The sequence below is a fragment of the Thermobia domestica genome, chromosome 13 (assembly GCF_964235325.1).
Source record: "Thermobia domestica chromosome 13, izTheDome1.hap1.1, whole genome shotgun sequence".
Lineage (NCBI taxonomy): Eukaryota > Metazoa > Arthropoda > Insecta > Zygentoma > Lepismatidae > Thermobia > Thermobia domestica.
This window is the reverse complement of record NC_137466.1, coordinates 154,340,673-154,364,735: the sequence shown is the minus strand read 5'-3', so window position 1 is coordinate 154,364,735 and position 24,063 is coordinate 154,340,673. Positions and strand designations below refer to the sequence as shown.

At 34.5% G+C, this 24,063-nt stretch overlaps 2 protein-coding genes across 2 annotated transcripts in view; both read left to right on the top strand.

Moving 5' to 3' along the window:
* LOC145667824 (membrane metallo-endopeptidase-like 1) overlaps window positions 1-5,706 on the top strand; it is an 80,887-nt gene extending 75,181 nt beyond the window's left edge. The window contains exons 10-12 of the mRNA XM_081735256.1: window positions 2,660-2,786; window positions 5,113-5,224; window positions 5,508-5,706. Of these exons, the coding sequence (XP_081591382.1) occupies window positions 2,660-2,786; window positions 5,113-5,224; window positions 5,508-5,706 (438 nt within the window). The remainder of the gene's footprint in view (window positions 1-2,659; window positions 2,787-5,112; window positions 5,225-5,507) is intronic.
* A 901-nt stretch (window positions 5,707-6,607) lies between these two features.
* LOC145669317 (endothelin-converting enzyme 1-like) overlaps window positions 6,608-24,063 on the top strand; it is a 45,262-nt gene continuing 27,806 nt past the window's right edge. Inside the window, exons 1-5 of the mRNA XM_081737623.1 lie at window positions 6,608-6,837; window positions 11,468-11,571; window positions 13,220-13,278; window positions 14,388-14,436; window positions 15,989-16,056. Coding sequence (XP_081593749.1) covers window positions 6,703-6,837; window positions 11,468-11,571; window positions 13,220-13,278; window positions 14,388-14,436; window positions 15,989-16,056 — 415 coding nt within the window. The 5' untranslated portion in view covers window positions 6,608-6,702. The remainder of the gene's footprint in view (window positions 6,838-11,467; window positions 11,572-13,219; window positions 13,279-14,387; window positions 14,437-15,988; window positions 16,057-24,063) is intronic.

Below are 24,063 nucleotides of genomic sequence, written 5' to 3'. Positions count from 1 at the left end.
TACAAGTCCATAATGAATATTAAATAATTTATTCTTTGATTCCCTTTTAATGTATAATCATACAAACCGACTTGCAATCAAACATGTTAACTGAGTATCTATAAACAACGACATAGCAACCAATTAATCAATAATGTATATTTTTTATATATTAAAACATTCTTCTTTTATTATTTTTGATTAACATTATAACAGGTATAGTGCTTGTGTAAAAGCACTTTCTGCCCGAGATATATGTAATTATGAGCCGATACAAAGTATCTCGTTATAGTTGTCTGCAGTGAGTTCGTAGATAGCGAGAAGATGGTTCAATGGTGGATAGGCATAGCGTGGTAATGCCGGAACCTGATCTAGGAGCGCATGGATAATTGGATGCGCCAAATCGATGCGTGTCCGGATATAGCGTTGACGCAGCTGGTAAAGATGTGCCAATATGGTTGGAAAGTGAACATGACGAAATAGTGCAGAAGTTGGTGTATCGAGAGCAAGAGAGTAGGCCAGAAGAAAGGCGTGTCTTTCAAGAACTTTAAGGCGTTCATAGAAGGTCGGGGATGCTGACAACCAAGTGAGATGTCCGTATGTGATTGCTGGGTGTACTAAAACTTTATACGTTAGTAAGAGAATTTTAGTATTAAGACCCCATGTGGTGCCTTTTAGGCTGCGTAATAAGTTGAAGCACCGGCGGATATTTGTTTCCAGTTGTTTTAGATGAGGCTTCCAGGTGAGATGTTTATCAAAGGTTACACCCAGATATTTTAAGCTGTTTTGAAGTGGAATTGGAGAGTCCAAGAGAGTTAAATGTAAACGTTCTGGATTTCGACTGTTACAGTATTTATGACGCTTGAGCCCAAAGAGAATCATTTGAGTCTTGGTTGAGTTTAGCTTGAGCTTCCATTTCAGACACCATGTAATAAGTTTGTCCAGTGCCGGTTGTAGGAGTAGATTAATGCGGTCAACAGAAGATCCCAATGCTAAGAAAGCAGTATCGTCAGCAAATTGTAGTACGTACAGTGGAGTCTGTGGTACAGGCAAGTCAGCTACATGTAGAATATATAGTAGAGGTGAAAGAACTGATCCTTGTGGCACACCGGCGTGGAGCTGAAAGGTGTGAGACTTGGTCATGTTGATTTGAACGAAAGTCTGGCGCTGATGGAGAAAATTGGCTATTAATCGGACATAGCAGTGAGGAAGCATAGGTTTTAGTTTATAGACTAGGTAGTCATACTAGAGAGTATCGAACGCTCGTTCAATATCAAAGGAAATCAGAACATAAGGTAAACGCTTATTAAAATGATTGACCAAAACTGTAGTAAGTTTGAGTAACTGATCAGCAGTGTTATAGGATGGGTGGAATCCAGCTTGAATTGCTAGCAGTGTGTTCATCACTTGGAGATAGGAATGAAGCCGTTTTACTAAAAGGCGTTCTAGGGTCTTGCTAAACACGTTAGTGAGGCTAATAGGTCGATAAGATGTCACATCGGTTGGATCTTTGCGAGGTTTTAGAAAGGCCATAATTTTAGCCAGCTTCCATTCAGTTGGAAAATAGCCTGTAGATAAAATTACAGTATACAAGAAAGCAAGTAACACGAGAAATGCCTCAGGAGCCTTCAGAAGTTGACGTTATGTAATAGAGTCTGCAACCAGTGCTGTGCTGCGACAACGTTGAAGAACAGCTGGAATATCGTCTGATGTTATCGGAGCGGTAAGTGGATTGGTGGGATCGAGCTGGTGGGTAAAATCAGGTTTAAATAATGACTGTGCAAAAGAACCAATGTTTAAGATACGGTTGTCTGTGGGACAAGTGAAAAACGGTGTAGTGTGTGGAGTGAAGACTCCTTCAAAATAGGAAGCGAAAGCAATTGCCTTTTCTGCATCCGAAGTTGGTACTTGGCCAGCACATACGATGGAATATTGTGGCCTCTGTTTTCGAAAGGTAAGACGTTTAAAGACATTCCAGAATTTAGTTGAATTTCTTTCTCGGCGAATAGCATTACAAGAAATACGCCAGTCAAGGCGTTTGCGGGCTACTGTGTAGTTCTGAACTATACGCTGAAATTGGCTATGTAATAAAATCGGCGGTCATTTGTGTTACGAAATTCGGTTAAGTACTCGTGTGAGCGTCGGAGAAGAGCGAGAGCGTGCGCCGGTAGACGAGGTCTGGACAGTTGGTTGAGCGTCGCTTTTAGCACCGAAGCTTATATGAAATGTGGACCTACTACTTAGCCTGGAATGATCCGAACCACATGACCTCCATCCTGGAATCGAACTGGATCTCCCGTGCCAAAAACGCTTTAACAGTTCAATAAAAATCTGTCAAAGCCCTGAATCTTCTGGCTACTCTAAAGTGAGATTGGCACCAAGAGAACCCACTCTGACGACAGAAGGGAACCGCGTCCAAAAACAAATGAGGGTCCTTTCCTCCGGTAGATCCTGCAACAATGGATAAGAACTGGATTAGAACTTGGAACTGGAACTGGATTCAATTATTATTATAAGGTAAATTTGTAAGCTTTAATGGCAAAAAAAATATTCAAGAATTTCTTCTTTTATAAAATGAAACATTTACTATTACTAGTAACTCACATATATTTATAATTTTTATTACTTATATTTATAATTTTAGTTTGAATACATATTTCTTTCCTTGTTTATGTATCAGGTTGATTGGCGTTTGTTTCTGGAAGTAGCCACTGAGTTTGAGAACCTTACACTCGATACATATATTTTCGTGGACACTTCGCTTCTGGAGAGTTTTCCCGACATCCTGCAGCATGAAGACCATTTAGGTATGAGAATTATTAAATATTAGCTTCGTATTAAAACAATAACTTAATGTTATTACCTTGAACCCTGCAACAATAATTATTAGAAAATAGAAATAGCCTTTATATACGCGGAAGGGTTTTTTTCAATCTCCCTTAAAACACCAGAGAAAAACCATGTTTGATGGCGTAACACTGATAAGCGAGTCTACTCGTTGTAGGTCGGATATTCCCCATAACAAAGACAGACAGCTACGCACGGTTCAGCAATTAGGCTCGCTGACTATCGTCACGCGTAGTTTTTGAGATCTAGCATGAAACATATCAAAACATTTATTTTTTTCCGGGCTATGACTATGTCACACGCATGCTTTCTTCGCGTTTTTACCATGTCCTCACTTTTTCTCCATGTAATATCAGTCATGATTTTTTTTGCAATAGTTTATTCACATACAAAATTTCTTTGTGTCCTAAGCAACAATTTTTAGAACTTTACCCTCCTGAGATATTACGCCTCAAACGTGGCATCAAAATCACAAACTTCAACTTTCCGACTCCCATATATCTATTGTGCCAATAGTATCATAAGTGTGGATATTTTTACAGACTCTTTACATGCAATAGTATTCAGCACAAACCTTATGAACCCCCCACTTTATGCCATTCTAAATTACAGCCCCTTTAAAAATGTAATTTTGTGTACTTTTTCTAGTGACTTCATGTATTGGTTTGCAATCCTGCATATTTATTTAAAAGCGAGTATGTATATTCTCTGTGTACCCCAGTCTATCCTGCAAACACTCGTTTTTGTTTGGTGTTCGTCTGATTCGTACGTCCCAAACAACTGTAGTTTTCGTAAACGCTTGCAAATGTAAAAAATGGCACTCTACCGACAACAAAGATGGCAGCCATTCAGAAACACTCGTACGAACGATGTTGTTGACCTTCTCATACACAAGGTTCATGACACTCCAATTTCTATAATTTTCGGAGGTGGTTGAGCAACAATTTTCTCCATCTTTGGACCACTTCAGATGGATTGACCCATATTCCAGACAGTATGCTGGGACTCCCTTCTAATATTAAATTTCAAACTGCTGTTGATAAAAAATTAGTTACAATTCTCTGAGTCTGGTATGTAATTTATACTTTCCCGTAAAGTGCGTTTTCAAGAAATCTTCTAACAGTACAAGGGTTGATTTGAATAAGGGATCATGTAACGAATTTGAAATTTTACAGCATAGTTTTTTTCATTTTTTAGTCATGCTTTACATATTATTCTCCGCAATTTAGATTGTTTATGATCTCAACATACTTATCTAAATTAGTATTGTGATTTGTAAATCATGACACCAATACTAATAAAAAGAGACAAGATCAAGACGATTCCGAGACTAGTCTTGGTCTTGGTACCATAGCCAGTACCATTGGCTATAAAATGCTTCCGAATTGTAGTTCTAAACGTCAACAAGCAATTCCTTCTGATTGGATCAACTAGACAATCTCAAAGAACGTTTGCTAATAACTTGACAGATATTCTTCCATAATATTTAATCGGAATTGTTCTGCAAATTAAATGATATTCTAAATGGGTTTACGTTAATAAATGACATGCAGGTTCATTGTAAATTTCAAATAAACTCTACATTTTCAGTTGGCAGTAACACATAAGGAAAGGAATTATTATATTAGTCTAGACAGAAATAAGCCAAAGTAAAAATTTTAGTGAATATGAATTGGCCTCTAATACGTATAGTGGTATTTGAAAGAATAAGTAATAAAAACGTCTGTTATTATATTCAAAACACACTGTAAGTACTGGACCATGATATATGTACAACTCTATAGAATCGTTTTTACAGCAAAAGAAATGTTGCAATGAACAGTTTTGTGGATGAGTTTCTACGGAATGGTTTTACCCAAAGAGCGAACCATTATGCATTATATATAATGGTGTGCCGAGAAAGAAAAAAAAAAACTTTTTAAAGTCCGGTATTTTAATACTCTTTATTAATAATCTTTTACATTCTTATTATATGCATCTAACTCAGATCGATGGCTAATTAATCAAATTGAATCTAACTGTTCCTTACGGCCGCAAATAGCTCATCTATCTTAGGTACAACGCAGATAAGTGTCAATGAGAGCATCTGGACATACTTCAACAGGAGTTGTCTCATTGCCGTAAATGGCGCTACACCTTGATAAAACTATGCCATTATCAATTAAAAATAAAGAAAATAAATGTTGACTTAAATTTTATGATGACAAGCTCTATAATAAATTAGACACTGACACTTGTTACAAGACATGACAATAAATTAAACTAAATCATCATTTCTATTTGCAGTTAATTACATGTTAGCTAAGATAATATTAGAAGTTGGAACATATGCTTTACTAGATATCTACGAAATTTGGAATAAATATTTCAGAACATCAGAATTAAAGTCTACATCGAGGTAAGTACTTGGAGATTGCATCTATAAAACTTTGATTCTTCTTAGATATTTTAGATTTGTTTTGTTATAATCTGCCATTCTATTCGGAATTTCATTGTTAATGTATCAAATATCCTTCGCATATATTCAAATTCCAATAATACATAACGTATCGAAAATTGACTTTCGAACTGACTTTTGAAAGTTAAAATTTTAGATACATTTATTTTAGTAATATCTTTAAATGTATTGTCTTTTCCTTCTTTTTTTGATCAAAATCAATATAATTAAATTTGTATTTTAGGTTTAATTATTGTGCATCTGTAGTAAATGAATTGATGAGCCCTGCCTTGGCATCCCAGTATATCCTTCGTAATTCCAATAGACTACTCAATAATGAACAGGCAAGTTCCAGAAATCATTGTTTTTTAAATATGTATAGTTCAAGTCCGCTGGCGTCTGTGACCAATGGCCTTATGACCAACCTTCAAGTTTCTGTGTGATGAGATTGCTATAACGTATGGCAGATATGACCAAACGTGAATCTGGTGTCTACAGTATAACCGATTTCTCTGACAAATATGGCTTCGGTGACTATTGGTGTCTGTGATGTGTGGCTTGTGTGTCCAGTTTCTGCGATGGCCAATTTTGTGATGTGGCGTGTCATCTGAGATATAGACCCAAAATTATCGCCTCTGAAGCTTATAGAAACTCTAAGGAGTTTAACATTGCCCTTGACGAAGTTATTAACATATCTATGTTGCCATGTTGCTAAATATATTCTTTCGTCTCTCGTCCATGTAAATAGCGTAAAGCTTAGTATTATTATGATATAAGTAATATTATCACATCTATCACGACATAACCGTATGTGAACATGATTCTTATATTTACACGTACCTTCTAGGGAATAAGTATATAAATTTCTAACTCTACGCACGGTTGTGTCATGGTAGATCTGCGAATTTTATCGAAAATTACGGAGATGTGGCCAATTCAGGATAATTAGTGAAATTGGACGTAAGGTGGCTACACTGAAAATTACCAGCAAACTTCGCATATGTATACAGGACTTCAATAAAGGTAAAATGTTTATCTGTAGCTTTGGCCGAATACGCCTATTACGAAGATGGGGCCAATATAATGTAACAACCCTACAACAAATTCCTCTAATTAGTCTTACCTTAAATTAACCCTATCTCCGTAATTAAGGGGTTTCCGACCAAAGTCGCATATACACTTTCTTCTTGTATCCAAAGTTTGTCGGTTGTTTTATTCCTTGTAGCCACTCTACAGCTAATTCCATTAATTACCTCAAATTGGCCATATTTCTGTAATCAAGTGTTTCCAACCAAAACTTTTTTCTTGCATTGAGCTTCTGTACACGTAACCAAGTTTGCTGGTTTATTCCAAGAACGCCTTGTATAAGCGCGTGATAATACTTTTCATTTGTTTTTTACTTATAGCTAGACCAATTAATAAAAGACATAAAGGACACAATGAAATCTCAAATCAATGAATCTACATTGCCAGATGGTGTATCTGTTGTTGAGAAGATCGAAGACTTGAAAGTCATGAAAGGTTTTCCCGAGTGGATTTTGAATGACTCGTCTTTGAACGCACTCTATGAAAATGTAAGTACATACTTCTGTTATATAAACGAACAATTTAGAGTCGTAGTCATAGATGGTATGGGCCTACCTACCAACTGGACAAACCAAATTTGATTCCGGTGGGGTAGAAGACACACAATAATAGTAAAAGTTGAATAGTTATGATGTGAGGAAAGTTGAAGAAGAAGTACTGGGGAAAACATCAGAAAGCATAACCACAAGGGAAGGGGATTTGGTGGTAAAACGAGGACGTACAAATGGCAATAATGCATAAGAAATAAATGAACTAAAGATGGGATGAAATATCTATCATGAAAGACAAAATAGCAAACAGGCAGGGTAAAAGAAGTGTAACAATAGCAAAAGTCAGAAGCTAAGGACAAAAGAAGTGTGAGACAATGTGGACCTTATAGGGAAAGTATACCTCTGTGGGTAAAATACGTAACTTAACGGAAAATATGCCTCTATAGTAAAATGTAATCTGTAAGAACAAACATCTAATTAATGTAGAAAATATCAAACTTATAGGAAAAGTACACCACTATAGCGAAAATATATAACTTATATGGAAAGTACATAGTCATTGTCAAAAAATCTGAGGACATTATTGATTTTTCAAAATTTTCCAAACAAAAATATACAATATCCATACAAATTCCTGTTTGTTTGACTTATTTTTTCAAAATAAACATTATTGATCACACAAGGAAAAGAAAATACACTGCCCTGTCTCCATCGAGACAAATTTATTGAGGAAGTTTGTGTTCATCGATTTGTCTATTCTTAGCTTTGATAAGAGCTTTACAAACCCCAATCATTTTTTTTATTTATTTAATTTATCCAACTTTTTGCTGCGAAACTATGCGATTCCAACTGCTTTGAAAAGTCTTCCAGAGATCTTCAGTATCCGTTGGCTTGAGTTCACAGACTATCATGTGAAATTCATCTCAGAAAAGTTCGATAGATGACAAATTCTGATACTGTGGCGGCTATTCTATTTTTGTGATTATGTGAGTTCTTTGTTTTGCAGGTAATTACCGCATAACTTGCAAGAATGTTTTAGATCATTACCTCGTTGCAGTACAAAGTTACGACCCAAAATCCGCGTTCCGTATGGAATTGCGTGGCTCACTTAAATGTTATGGTACATGTTTGTATCCATTATTCTGTTGATTTGAACTATATCACCAATTTGATTGACTGTAAAATATCCTTCACATGTGACACTACCTTGAAATGAAATTAAATCTTTGAGTTTTACTTCCCACGGTTATGCCGGTTAGACTAAAGGAGACGGTGATTATGAGAAATGAATGAAATGGTGGAATGAAAAAAGTGGGAGGAAACGGGAGAACCCCGAGAAAACCCACCCTCACGGTGTTTGTCCACCACAAAGTTCACTTGGCGGGAGCAGAGATTGAACCCGGGACCCCAAGCACCAGAGGTGAACGCTCTACTACTGAGCCACCGCGGCCCCGTGACACTACCTTTTCCGTGTTTTACTATAGGTATAACACATCGGGATGAAAGAGGTTTTCATAATAGCGACGCACAAACATCTGGCATTGGGAACCGGAAAGTTGAAATTAGAGTCGTAAATGCTGTGTACCCTCTTCTATTGTTTATCGATCCAGTATTTATGTTATTGCACAATAGTATCTTTTTGCAATATTTGCTGCTGGAAGGAGTTTTTTTTTTTTCCTGCAACCGCTTTCCCAACACCATAAATCTGCAGACTTCGGACCACTGATCTGTTTGATAGCGATTGGGAATGACTCTGTTGTTATTTCTGGAGGACCAGTTTGTTTCCGTGCAATATTTACACCGGTTTGTGGCTGTCTTTCAATTGATTGTTAAATTACAAAGTTAAATTCGTTCGGAAAGTAGACTATATGCACTCAATCCAAAGAAAGAAAGAAGTGGCCTAGGCTCATTTTACGTAATATCTCGGCGTTTGTTTGGTGTGAATGGGGAAAATCTAGGGAAAACCTCACTCAGGATGTCTGGCCTGAAAAGTTGTTACACCTTTCCGACCGAGTGTTCCAACCGATAATCTAACCCGGGACCTCTTGTAGCAAAGGCGAGAGCGTAAGTGACTACGCTACCGAGGGTCACGAAAATGATACTGAAGTATTGTATTAGGAACGTGTCAGAGAATTAGAAGTGAATAAATGTATGCGTGTAATAATTTCTTTTTGTGCTAAAAAAAAAAAATATTTTCAAAAAATTAATTATAAAATATATAGGCCTATTCAAATTAGCACTGACAAGGTTAAGGTGTATTTTATTTATTTACACCTCTAATTTCTTACCTTAATAATAACGAAAAAGTGTGATATATATGTAATATTAATGAAAACCACAATATGACAATCACTGAAGAAATGGAACTTTAATTATTATGACAATATTGTTACGTATCTTTTAGCTTTAAGTAAAATAACACACACTTTAAACAACAAATTATCCTTTTCTCATGGACGTTATCTCACATATAAATGTGTATTATGACATTGTCAGATGCATTGAAAGAAATATATTTTTCTAATTGAAAGTAATGCAAGACATTGGTTTGCAAAGATCTCAGATAAGAGATTCATCTCATACATAATTACCTCAAAATGATCCTTAATAGGTAGGCATATTGTCACATCAATTAAATTAATTCACATTCAAGATTACTGTTTACTGTAAATTCACCTAACCACACATTTCTTTTCCTTTTTACGAAATAATATATGCTAATCAAGATTTTCATTAAGACGTTAGAATACGGTGTGGTTACTGAAATGTAGTCCAAAATTATGATACGTGTACAACTTTAATTTCTGTTTAACTGCCTGTGTCCAACACTCGGAATGCGATAGGATTTCCCTATATAATAACATGGCATATTTCTTTACAAAATTTTATTAAAACTATTTATTTTATACAGTTCAAAATTCGGCCAAATGTTTATTAGTATTAATATTGCATGTTCACTTTTACTTTTTCTTGCTAAGGTAATATTAGTGCGCGCTAATTAAAAATTAATTTTCTTCCATTTAAAAGCTGTTTAAAATATTGGCTGCATTTTGCAACAGTGCAGAACACCAGATAGGAAGCTAACCAGGTATATTTCTTTCATTCTCTGCCCCCGCTAGGTTATGTGCGTGAACTTAGTGTTGTCCGCGGAGAAAAAGAAACCGATTGAATGCAGATTGACAGCAGATAAAAGCAAAGTCTGTTTTCTCTTTCTTCATAGATCGTAGATTTCCTTGATTCTACGTAAAGATCTCCGCGAACAATTACCTGTACAGGCATATTGCATCTAACAACGTACGAAAGATCAGAAAATCTGTCCATGTTGTTTTCAAGTGAGGGAAGTCTGTTCATCTTATAAAATTAGTTTCGAACTGTAAAGCGTAGAGCAAACTCACTTATTTGTTGCATCAACTGACAAAAGTTTACATATAGATCAAAGAGAAGTCTTAGGAAAAACGAACGATATACTAAATGCTGGTACTTACTGTTTGTTAGGTATATTTATATCAAAATTGTCTAATAAATCTAGAAATGAGTAAAAATAAAGAACGGTCCCTACGATTCTTTTACTATATATATTTTGTTTACATATCTGCGCTTTGAATGACATGTAGTATTGGGGTAGGTTAACATCTGGAGAAAGCTTGAACTACATAAAACAAATAGTTTTCATAATATTTTGGGAAAAAGTTCACCATGTTATTATATAGGGACTGATGATCTCACCTCAAAACGTTAGACATGGCCTTAATATTGTCCAAAGATGATATTAATATACTGATAGAAGACATAATAGCATGTTTGAGGGTAAACTCTTATGCTTAGTTTTCGACAAAATCGAGAAAACTATTTTTATTATGTTAAGTAGTATCTCGTCATATAGTTAATATTTTATGGAGTTGACAATTTTTGATCTGCTATGATAAATTGCTTATTTATTTATTTTTGTACACTCTATATGAAAAATATTCACTGCTAAGAAGTAGATCGAACCTATTGTTCTTTGATATCTTCTAACTGACTCATATACTACGTGTAATGCAGTTTACACTGTACGTAGCACTAATCTCATGTGCTATTCTCTTCATTATTTTATGATAGTTTGTACCTACACTGCCATTTGCAGGCGTTTAAGAAAACCAAACACACCATACCCTCGTTCCCAAAAAATGTGCTTCTCAAAATGAGATGCATAACATACGATGATATATCTTGTGCGTCAACGATCGCTTATTATCTTTCATGGTGAGGAAGATAGTGCAGTGAGCTAACTTTGGAGTTTAAAAAAAAAAAAAAAAAAAGTTTACTCGCCTCGACAACGAATTGCTCAGCAGAATTTGTTCCCTTACTGAGAACAAGACTTGATTGAGTTAATACAATATTTTATTACTTCACTAAATTATTTTTAAAAAAACTGTCTCAAAATCGAGAGCGTTTTATACGACAGCAAATACGATAAGCTTCATAATCATAGGTATAATCAAAAATGATCACTTTCAATATAATCATTTTGTATAATGTGTATAGTCATTTACAATAAATCAATTCTCTTAACTAATTATAGTGAATTTCCATTGTTTATGAAGTAGGATTACAAAAACTGATTCCGTTACTTTTTTTCATATAGGCAAACATCGGAAATGAAAGTTTCTTCAGGAACGTTATTAACTTGAAGCGATGGTCACAGAAAGAAAATGTTGATTCACTATTCAAAACTAACAACAAGGAGAGGTAAGTCTTAAAATACAGTAATAGGATTATAACAGACATACTGTTCGCTCGTTTATTGTGTTTTAACATAAAGACTTCAAGGCATATAAAAAATAATATTTATTCCCGAGCTGGGCTGTTCATAAGGTGATGTGAAAAACTCCGACAAATGGCGAGGGACAGACTATATATATATATATATATATATATATATATATATATATATATTCAAAAAATTGGGTTTTGACACAATCAGAGATAAGATTATATTTCAAATGGTTTCTGGCTTTGAAGAAACTAGGAATATTTGACTCAAAGAAAATCAGAAGCGTTAACAGCGTTAAAAATTATCACAATTTTACTTTAGTTTCAACTCCATAGGACAGTCAGCATAATAAAAATATCCACTAAACTGTTTCTAGGACACAAATGAAACTTCATTAATGAATCAAGCAATTCACTATACGCAGCATTAGGAAATAATATTATTCACTATTAAGCAGACAATAAAATTAAATACACATTATGTCGTGTGTTTTAATGACTTATTCAGTATTCATTGGGGTATATTTTACAAACACGTCACTGGACTAAAAATATGTTTTTTTAACAATAAATATTATGTAATCATTGCTAACGCAGAAGAATTAATTTCCATGTACTTACAACGTAACAATTTCCAAAGTGCCCTTTTGTAGCCGAGTGGTTAATGTATATGCATAATGTTCTTGTAGTTGTGTGTTCATATCGCTGTCAAAGCACTTAAACTCTTTTGTCCCATCGGAAAGCTATTTGATACGGTTTATGATAGAAAATTAATATCAATAATATCAATAATAATAATATTAATAATAATAATAACAATAATAATAGCAAAGGGTATACACTAATAGTTAATGGTGTCATAAGTGCTTACCGCTTATAACTCATAAACTAAAACCTGTCCTGCTAGCCATATTGCTCTGTGAACCAGCTAGAATTTGTACATTTTCACATATATTAGACCTACAATCGTGGCCAATTAGCGACCTGCAAGAATATTTCTTCTAGTCTGCGAATAGCAATGTATGATTTGTTCCTTTTTAAAACACCATATGTAACATAAAAAAAAGGAAGCAGGAACAGATTCATGATTTACGGGAACTGAGATTTGTGGTGAATAGGACTAATTTTCTGAAAAATATAGATTCCATAATTACTTTCAAATGTTTGTAACTTACCGGTAGGTTCTAATTAGAGTGGCGTCATTCAAGGAGGGAGAGGCAATTGCCTAGCTGAGTTTGTGATATATATATATATATATATATATATATCCATTTTAATTTATAATACAACAAACTAATGAAAAAGACATGAAAATGAACTTAGCCTATATCAGAAGGTCTTCCTGAAATGATAGTATTGCCTAATTGACTAAAACATATTAAATAAAATAAATAAGAAGAATAGAACAGATTCAGAAAATATAGGACTTAGGCACATTCAGCTAATCGTCATGTTTGGGAAGATAAAAATGTTTCTCACATTTGTGCCTATTTTGTCATTGACTGTAGTGAATTGGACATCACTGTTCTGAAATAAGATATTATTTTATTCAATCATTAGTGTGAAATTTCTATTGTCTTAACACTAGATATTTCAAATGTTCTCAAATGCTGTTTTCTTTCAGATGGAGTCCTGTATCAGATTTGTTTGATATTTACTATGACAGAACTTTCAATTGGTTGTGTAAGTAAATCCTTCTCTCTTCATATTTGATAACGGTATTGTAGATAATTTATTGAAGATAAAATGATGTTATACAGTTATTGAAGTCGAGCCCGACTGAAGGGCTCACGAGTTCGGACAGCCCAGGTTTTGCACCTGAATGTCAATGAGATAAAATATACTACTCGAATTCGAATAAATGGAACCAAGGGAAGTATTAATATAACCCTTAGAATTCGGCATAATTAATCACATATTGACAGGGGCGCCCGAAGAAAGTTTTCTAGGGGTTCATCTCCATGGTTGCTATATTACGTCTGCTATTTCTAGTATTTAATATACGTAGTTTGCTATAGTACGTATATAGTTTCATGAGGCAGGGGACCCGGGCCCCATCCTGCCCTCCCCTTCGGGCGTCCATACCTTTCGACCAAGTGCTAATGACTATTTCTCTTTAGTAATTTTAAAGAAAATAATGTTAAGATATTCCAAGAGGAACAAGAAAATATGATTTTAGTTTCTCTGCAGTGAGTTATTCTTCACAGAGGAGTATCGGGCCCAATATTGATGAGGCTAATTTGTGGCACCATAACCTTGAAAATCGAACCATACCTGAATCTACATGTAGGTCTAAGAAATATTTGAAAAGTTCAAACATACGAACTGTACGTATTGTTAATTTTAAGTCATCGATGTTTTGTGAAGTTAAAGTGGGAAGTAAAGTATATTGAATGGGCATTTGTGTTCTTGGTTTGCTTATAATAAAAATAACGATTAATAGGGCTTTTTCCGTGTGGTACCCAACAGTATTTGTGGCACTGGCACGCTTTTCTGAAAAAATAGTTTTTGGTTGTGAAATGAATATTTTAATTTATATCGGTTTGAAGAGTGAAACAAGAGTTTACTATATGAATTTAAAAATATATGAAGTAGAAGACACTTGCTAATGTCTTCCAATTGGTTAATTTTAATACTTGCCTTCACAGCCAAACAGAACGTGTAGAATAAAGTATTTGTAGTGATTACCGCCACTTTTCTTACTTTGAAAAAGAGTAATGATGACATTAATAATGATAAATAGAAAAGTAATTACAAGTATCAATAAATATAGTACATTTATTTCCTTTCAGATTTGCCAAATACATATTTTGGGAGACCTCTCTTCAACCTCGGATCAGAGTAAGTGTCGTCTATGAAAACAACCGTAACAGAACCGTTGCCAGAACTATTATCAAGAAGTTCCTCGTTGCTGAGTATTATGTTTTTAAGTTAATTGTGAAGTCATAAAGTTTGGTGACGTACTACTCAACAAAAAGAGGAGCTTTTTGCTTAAAATTAAGAAGGACAAGCTATTTTGTAAACTACTTTCCTTCAATCTACATTGAACAAGTTAAGTCCCTAGACTTTTAATGGTTATTACGAAATTTTATGAACAGATGAACGAGCATTTGTATCTGTTATTCCTTTTAGATTAACTTCTCTATGCAATCGTGGCTTCAACCTTCAAACATGTAAACTCTAACAAATCCCTTCCACCACAACTACAGCCATTAGACCTAATTCCAAATCTATGTGTTTTAATAATTACCTACTATTTTGAGTTTTACAGTGCTGTTATAAGGTTTTAATTTGTACTTACTTAGAAGTATTAATGAATTTCGAAACCATTTTATTACAAAAATGTTACAAGGTATCCGACATGTTTCTTTATTAAAATGATGCTTAGATTTATTAATACTTCTAAACATGCACAAATTGAAACGTAGTAACAAGGTTTTAAAACTTCAAAATAATGGGTAATCATCAAAGTACAAATAGAGACCTGCCAAAGAAATTTCTTATAAAGCGTACATAACTTCGTCAATGAACTTTTTAAAACTCATTTCCTATTTAAACATCTTTTCTTAGTGCTAGGAGTCCCTGGTTCAATCTCGACCCATGTGAGCTTGTAGTGAACAATATCGTGTTCTTGGTATTCACGAGCCCTCCACGTTCTCATTAGACTACTTTCTTTTTTTTAAAAAAAAAAAATTATTATTTACCGCCATTAATTAACTGTCTTCTTTAGCCTTCAGAGCCTAACCATAGGACGCAAAACTAAGAAAAATGAACTATAAAAACTTAATGGTATATGTTTTAGTTTTGCAAATCATCTTACCCATTTCTACGGTATATGCTTACTCCCAACAGCATCCCTTAGATAAAATTTATGTGATATTATCATTATTAGCATTATTTATGACGTGCAATGTTACATTATCAAGGGTTCAGAATATAGCATAGTGATAAACGAAAAAATGTCATCAAATCATAAGCAACATATAACTTTCTGTTCTGAAATGAAATGAACTTTCAGTTTAACGTCACACGTTATGTCTGTTAGGCTAAGGGAGACGGATGATTAAGTCAAGTGAATGATGATAGAATAATTGATAGAATGAGAATGTGGGAGGAAATAGAGTACCCTGAGAGAACCAGTTAACACGATGTTGTCCACCACAAACTTACTTGGTCAGGAATCGAATTAGGGCCTCCAAGAACCAGAGGTAAGCACTCTACCATTAAGCCACTGTGTCCTATTAACTTTTGTTCTGACATAAATAAAGGTATCACTAGAAATTTTCTGCTTACACCACTAACAAATGCTTAAGTCTATTAGTTGAACATTTACTTCAAGTTTGTATTCTTTATTTAAAAGTTTCAAGTGCGTAACGTGTACCTTTTTTTTCAGTGCATTGAATTATGGAGCACTTGGAACAATCCTCGCAAAGAAACTAGTCCGGGAACTTTACATCAATGGTAAGGAAAAGTTATTTCTTCAAATAATTTATGTCAGAAGGTAAATTTGTTATATAATGTATATTATGTGATTGGTGTATGAGTTCTAACATACATATGATTATTAGCTAATTTATTATTACTAATAATAAAGTATGATTTTACAACATCATTATGCAGGACCCTTCACCTCCCCCCAAAAAATCCTTGGGTTGGCTATTAGCTTTAAAAAGATAATTTTAAAAGCATTGAAGGTATTGTATATACTCGTACATACAAGCATAATGTGTACTTTTCGGACGGTTTTATTCCGAAAAACTTCAATTCCCATTTCCTGTATCATAAAGTACTCTGCCGTCAGCCTTATATCCTATTAACTACGTCGGCCACCAACCTTAACGTGAGTACAATTTATTTAAACATTCTTCAGATGGCCTTAGTCATTTTATATTTCCTTGAAATCTTCATACTCAGGTGAAGATGTTATTTGTGCAAAAGTTTCAAGTACTTTACGGAATGACAGCATATCATATGCAATTGATGCTCTTATAATATTGACATCCTTGTGATTCTGTACGTACATTTACGTAGTTATTGTTGATATCATAATGGAATCAGGAGTTCCTTCGTGGTTAAGAGGTTAGCGTACGCGCCTTTGGCGTGGGAGACGCGGGTTCGGTTCCCGGTGGGAGCTAATGTGGTTCGGATTCCACGTTAATCAGTAGGTCTACGTCTCATATAGCCTCGCTGCTAAACGGGACGTTAAACTCAAAATCAACTTAACTCATAATAGAATCAGAATTTAGGAAACTTAAATTCCTAAAAGCACTAATCGATCCCTTCCTTACTTTTTCACTCATCTCAAAATATTGCAGGCGTACTTTTCGAGGAAGTATACATTACTTCTGAGTAATCTAGTCAGTGCTTTTGAGATACTCTACATTCTTGCTAAGTTCGATATCCAAGAGTACGACATCACAATTTGTTTGAGAATGTATTTTGTTGACAATGGGAATACAACTATTGCACTAAGTAGTATTTTGAATCAACTTCATGAAAAGGAGGAGGTTGTCAATTCAACTATTTTAAATGTATGTATATTCTGATTATGTTCAACCACAACTTCGACCTGGATGCACCAGTTTTGATAATTCTCTTTCTATTTGGAAGAGAATACCATTCCGGTGATCCCATATAAATTTTTTAATCTGTGAAACTAGACTATAAAACAACTGAAAGATACTGGATTAATTACAGCAAAATAACATGGGTCTAGGTCTAAACTCCCACAGCCAAAACTCTCACACTCATGAAATGTCAAAACTCCCAAAAAATCGGTCATAACTCCCACACAAACGGACAGATCTCCTAAATGCACGAACGGTCATACCTCCCACAGCCAAAACCCCACATTCAAGAAATGTCAAAACGCCCACATAATCGGTCATAACTCCCACACAAAAGGACAAAACAAATGGAGATTTGTCCGTTTGTGTGGAAGTTATGACGGATTGTGTGGGCGTTTTGACATTTCTTGAGTGTGGGAGTTTTGATCGTTCGTGCATTTGGGAGATTTGTCCATTTGTGTGGGAATTATGACCGATTTTGTGGACGTTTTGACATTTCTTGAGTGTGAGAGTTTTAGGTGTGGGAAATTTACCTGCTTCTAATAACCTAATTATAGGTAACCATACATTCTTTACTGTAATTATGGTTGCATATCATCACAGGGATTGTACTGCAGTTTCTGAACAGGGTCGTAACTTGTACGGGGGCAGGGAAGGCAACTGTCCCCCCAGGAAAGCTTCCTGCCCTTCGAGGGGGGGGCCTACTTTGACAATTTTCTTACTCCATATACAATACGAACATGAGATGATGCATCAAACAGGTTTACTACATTACATAAACAAAACAACACACAAAAGGTAAATAAAATAAAAATGAGCCGTGGGCCCCTCTCAGTAAAAAAATCTACTATTAGGAGCTCTAGAAATAATATTTATTCGTATGGCTTTGAGATTTGTCAATATTGTTCCCTTAATTCGTTTGTTATGTATATAACGATACACGGAGCGTAACTAACGGCTCCGCAGGCCTTGCGTGTTGGAGGGCCCACAAGCTCCGGGACCACACAGAGTAAGAGAAAGACGGAAAGAAGGGGCCTATTTTTCTTTCTAGGGGCCCATCTTTTCCAGGGGCCCAATTATTAATGTTTGCCCCTCCAGAATAAAATCTAAGTTACGGTGCTCTTTCTGAACACTTTTCTAATATATATTCCAATCTCTTCCAAAGAGAGGAAATAAATTTATAAATTCATCATCATTTCGCAACAGTTTAATTGCATTTAATTTTCCTTGACTACACATAGCATTAACTAAATCAAAACCAGTCATTGTGTGAATGGAAGATAAATCAGACAATAAAGAAGATCACAAAACAGACAAATTTCCTTACATCAATAAGTCGAATTCGGTTTCTTGTTCCACGTTTAATGGAAACATTACTTTGATTTTCAACATGCACAGACGCATATGCACACAGAACGAACATATCCCTGTTGTTTGATTTACATATGACATTTGAAAACTCTTATGAGTCATTTTTAATATGTAACATCATTCTCGTATCAGCTTCTTGAGAAGAAGACAGTTCGGCACTTCATTGATATCTTTTCTTGTACTTTTTAAACATTTGTTTCCATACATTACGAACATTTTTTTCCTTTCAAATCCATTCTTTTTTCCTTTTGCTGCCAACTTTCTGCTAGGAATCTCGTTACCTTGTTCTTGCTGTCATTAAGAGTCGCTTCCAGTTTGGTACTTTACGTGCACTCTTCAAAACATGAAGTGGTATCACTTCATCAGCACCTCTCAAAGTTCTTTCAGCGGACTTTATTGATTTCTCTTTATAAGTGTCAAAAACTACGTATATTCTGTCACCGACATGACCTACTTTTAAAACTTCTAGCACTATTAAATGAGATATTTCATCAAAAGTACATTTTCTCCATATGAATAAGCTCCATTGCGTCAATAACTGTTCTAGATTTACCTTACGGACGGTTAGTAGATGGAACCATACCCTCAAGAGAGTTCGCTAATGTGGCTTTATTAATTTTCCTTAAAGTACCATCACGATACTCTAGACTCAATGACAAAGGACTCAAAGGACGACTGAAAACTATGTTTAAGTTACGGTTTTCTGCTAACAAAATCATATTCCCGAAAATATTTCTATCTGTCTTTCAAATTATTTCTTTGTTATTGTTTTACGCCTAGCTTCTGGTTATTTTTTAAAGTTGGTTAGTTTTTTTTTTTTTTTTTTTTTTTTTTTTTTAGAGTTAAAGAAACATTTATTCTTTCCTAAACGATCATGTTGAAAGTCTTGACAAGCTTCTTCCCTTTTCTGTCTTGCCAATAATAAATCATTTTGAACTTCTGTCTGCGCTTCTGAGCCTTTGAAATGTGAATATTGAGGCATTTTTGTCAAAAGGATTGGTCCACTCATTTTACAAAAGCTCAACCCCTAAGGCCGAGACTTGTTCTTTGTCTTTAGAAATACGGGTCTTCTGAAGATCCGGATGCTGGTATATCTTGTCTGGAATGATTTTCACAAATTTTCGCATCTTCCCAAGTGCTGAAGCTCGATATTCTGCGGTTAAATAGTACTTATTCACTACTCCAAGCTTTAAACTGAATACTTTTGTCCCACCTGCTGTCTGTGTATCTTTATTTACTGTCTCCTCTAAAGCCTGATCAACCGGAATTCGTGCAAATGGATTCTTTGATTTAAGCTGGACAGAAAATTCTACAGACATGTAGAACTCAAAAATGGAAAGATTTGTATTTTCCAAATGACAGTTCAGTGAATTGATTTGATAAGTACCTGGCATAATTCATTTTATCTAAAGGAAACACCATGGGATCATTTCTTGTAAACACGAAAGATAGTGTAACCAATAACCTTCCCTCGAATCAAGCCCAACAGTTCACTAAATCTGTGTAAAACATTCAGAAAGACAAAAGTACCGGTACTCTATTCTCATGTCTAAGATGATTCATATAGCCTTCGAAATGAATAAACATTTCTTTGATTTTGTCGTCTCCGTATGACGTTTCAAAACTGTTTTGAGATATGTTTTCAACAAATGAACAAAATAACTAATTTAATTCTGTAACTGTAAAAGGAAGCTGAATATTTTCGACTTCGACATGATCCAAGAACTCATTCCAAAAGATTCTCATTAAGGCTTCTTAGACGTATTCATGGAGTCTTACACGGTTGTATTGCTTTGAGTCTAAAACTTGACAAATGAACCCAATTGCAATTCTTTCTAATTCTACTGCTAAGTTTTTAAGTTCAGCTTACCAAATAAATTCCCAATATTAGAAAGTAAGTTACACACTATGTGAAAGATCCCATCATTATGAAAATACTGTCAAATTCATTGAGATGTATCCATTTAATTTCTGTGCTTTTGAAAAACTGACCTGATCTACAGCAACAAAAATATTTTCCAAATTTGGCCTTGACTTCATTTGGCCTTGATTGCACTTACTCAATATTTCATAAACTGTTGACTTTTCAGTTTCTGGATGACTTATGGAAGGCAAATAAGCTATTGTATTTGGTTAACGTTGTTCCTATTATATTAAATCCTGTTCAAGAGCTGTCTAATTTCCAGAACTGCAATGCCGACTTAGAACCCAAAGTAAATTTTTCCCTTTAGATTCCGAAAACAAACTAAGGCAATCAGGATTTGGCTGTGTTGTAACGTTAGGAGACTCAATTTTCTTACCTGCAATATATTCTGGTAAAGGTAAATGGTGAAATACTATGCACCTTTTCTTATTATTATTAAATACAGGTCTTAGAGGTAGACACGAGTCTGATACTTTCTGAATTACAATGCCATTAACTCGGTGAGTTTATGGAAACATTCCACCTCAATATTCATTGTCTACATTGAATTGCAGTGCTGCCGCGCACACCTTTGAACATTCAAATCTTGATATTTCCGGCTGTATTATTGATAGAATGTTCAAAAATACATCAAACGAAAGCTAATTAATGTCTCTTTTCTTTTGACGAAAGTGTTTGTTTTTTTTTGTTTTTTTTTTTACAAAATCTTTTGTTGTCACGATTAATATAGATTAAATAAAACTTAAAGAGGTTCGAAATTCATTTTTTTTATTTTCCTCATATATCGTCCAATATTCGGCAAATTGATGAGAACGTTACTTGTTGCAAATTTAATGAGCCATCATTGAAAAAAGAGCGTTAAAATTCGATACTTAGGAGCAAAGATATTGCCAGTTTTATGAATCGACTTGGGCGCCATCTTGAAAAGATACCGTTCCGAGACGGCCATCATAGCTTTTCGTCGTCATCAGGTACCAATACAATTGTGGTTTGAAGGAAACCTGGTACCCCTAAATTATACTTACCTTACCTATACTGGCCCATAGACTAATTATGCTATCTCTGTTGTTTGTAACATTTTACACAAGTGGGTTACGTAGGCCTATGTGAAGTTAGTTAAAATTATATTGACAGAAGTTTTGTCTAAGTAGACCTACTAAAGAATTATGATCAGAAATTTTAGAATTATGCTTTAATTTTGTATAATTAAGAATGAAATGAAAAATATATATATATATATATATATATATATATATATATATATATATATATATATATATATATATATATATATATATAAATGAAAAATAATACCAGGAGTGATGAGTATTGATTTTGAACCATCCTACTGGCTCTTCTTATTGGTGCTAGTTGTTCCGCTCGATACTCCGGCCCACTGTAAACACCATAGGCTAAATCGTGCCAATTTGGAAGCTCTATTTGTTTCCATTTAACTTTTTTTTAAAGTTTGTCCACCAACCACCATAAGCTCCATTACCATTATTGAAGGACTTCGTTATACAAACAAGCGATATCGCAGGTAGCGTTATCTATTAGCGTCAGGCAGGAAATCGATAGCGTAGGTAGCGACTTCTTTCTGTTTATTATTAGGATTAGTAGGAATCCGTTTATTATTAAAATGGAAGTGCTATTTTCTTATTGGAACTTGAGAAATGACCAAGTGTAGCGGTGAAAAAGATAATAGAACTTGTTCGTTTTCTTCAGAGAACCTTGGATAAATTCTTTTCAAATATTGATTCCGTATAGGTTGAAATGTTGTTATTCTACATCATTACATTACGAAACCCACCACGTCTAATCTAATGCAACATCTTACAGAAAAAAAAACGTGACATTCAGTACAAACATAACATATGTAACACTTCAGACAAAGGGAAAAGTTATAGTCAATTAGAGCTACATCCTTAGTGGTCTAGTAGATAACGCTAAGCATAGTCCTGAGTTCGAATTACAGTGCAGGGTGCTTTTATGGATACAAACCCGAGGCGAGTGATTCAGATCCTAACTTTAAAACAGTAGATCTTTTAAAAGTGACGTTAAACTGTAATTAATCAACCAATGAAGACATTGAAGTGATTTAGTTTTCTCAATCTGTTTATACTATCACGGAGTTATTGCAATTTTTATCGCAATAATAATAACAAGTTAGTTTCGTTTCATACATTTGAAACTATGGTGGACTTCCAACTATGTGAACTCCTACTGGATGTAGTTGATCTATAACTCCCCGTTGTAATACTCCCTGTTGTAATATAGTAATAAGGTCATAAATTGAACTTATTCTTGGGATACTGAAGCTATATCGAAAAGCCACTGCTCTTTATGTCTTACCATTTTTGTTCCATGAAAGTTACACTAGAGGGATAAAGCCGGAGGTGGAACATATTTTTCCGCTATTTCATATCAAGATACTACTATTCGTTGTTCATGGTGACCAACGTTAAAATAGAAAATAATCGGTTTGAAATGAAATGAAATGAAATCTTTCAGTTTAACCTCCACAACTATGCTCTTTAAGCTAAGGAAGAGAGGGGTGATTACGACACGTGAATGGTGATGGTAGAATTGGTGGAATAAAAAAGTGGGAGAGAACGGGATTACCTTGAGAAAACCCACGGACTCGGTGTTGTCCACTATAAATTTACCTGGCCGGGAATCGAAACAGGGACCCCACGCACCAGAGGTAAGCACCCTAAAACTGAGCCACCGTCCCTTCAATAGTCGGTTTTGAATGGAGGGTTAACAAAGTAGAAGGAATCTATTGTTGTAACACTGAATATATTATAGAAAACTGCTTTCGGTATCTCTTACTATTGTTGCTCTATGGCGATTAATATTGGAAAAAGAAATAGTTAATTTCAACTACTTCCGTTTTGAATATATAGGGTCAAGAAAGATGACATGATCTATTCGTAAGACGATGCATTGTTTCCAAAAAAAAATAAACCACTTCTCAATATCCCTTAACGTCTTTTGCTCTATAATAATTAATACTAAAACTAGAAGTAGTAATAAATTTCTACCACTTTCGGTTTCAGAACAGAATAAGGATATGGAATATAGTGTTCGGGCATTTAATCGATTGCAAAAAACTGCTTCTCTCTATCTTACCGTTTATGTAGTATGGCGATCAACGTTGAAAGGGGAAATAGTTAATTTCAACCACTTGTGGCTTCAATAGAGGGTTGATGGAGTAAATACAACCAATTATTCGGACGATGAATCGATTCCAGGTATTTTCGTATCGTTGTTTCTCTCCAGAGATTTATAATGAAGCCGGAAGTAGTCGTTGGTCGTTAATTGATATGAATGCCAAATATATTGCACAAACCTTTGCAAACAGCAAAAATTAAAAACTAATGCAAATTTTCCATGTTTACTTAGATACTTACTATATACTAGTTACTTAGATATTTATTATATCTCTCCAAGGTAATGTGCAAGCTAAAATTCACACTATTATAATACATAGGACTCTGAGGCATTGCTAAATCATTGTTCTTAGCAAATGAAAGGTTAACTGACTACTGACGAATAATACAGTTATTAATTATTATATTTCAATGACTTTTGTTAACTATGCAA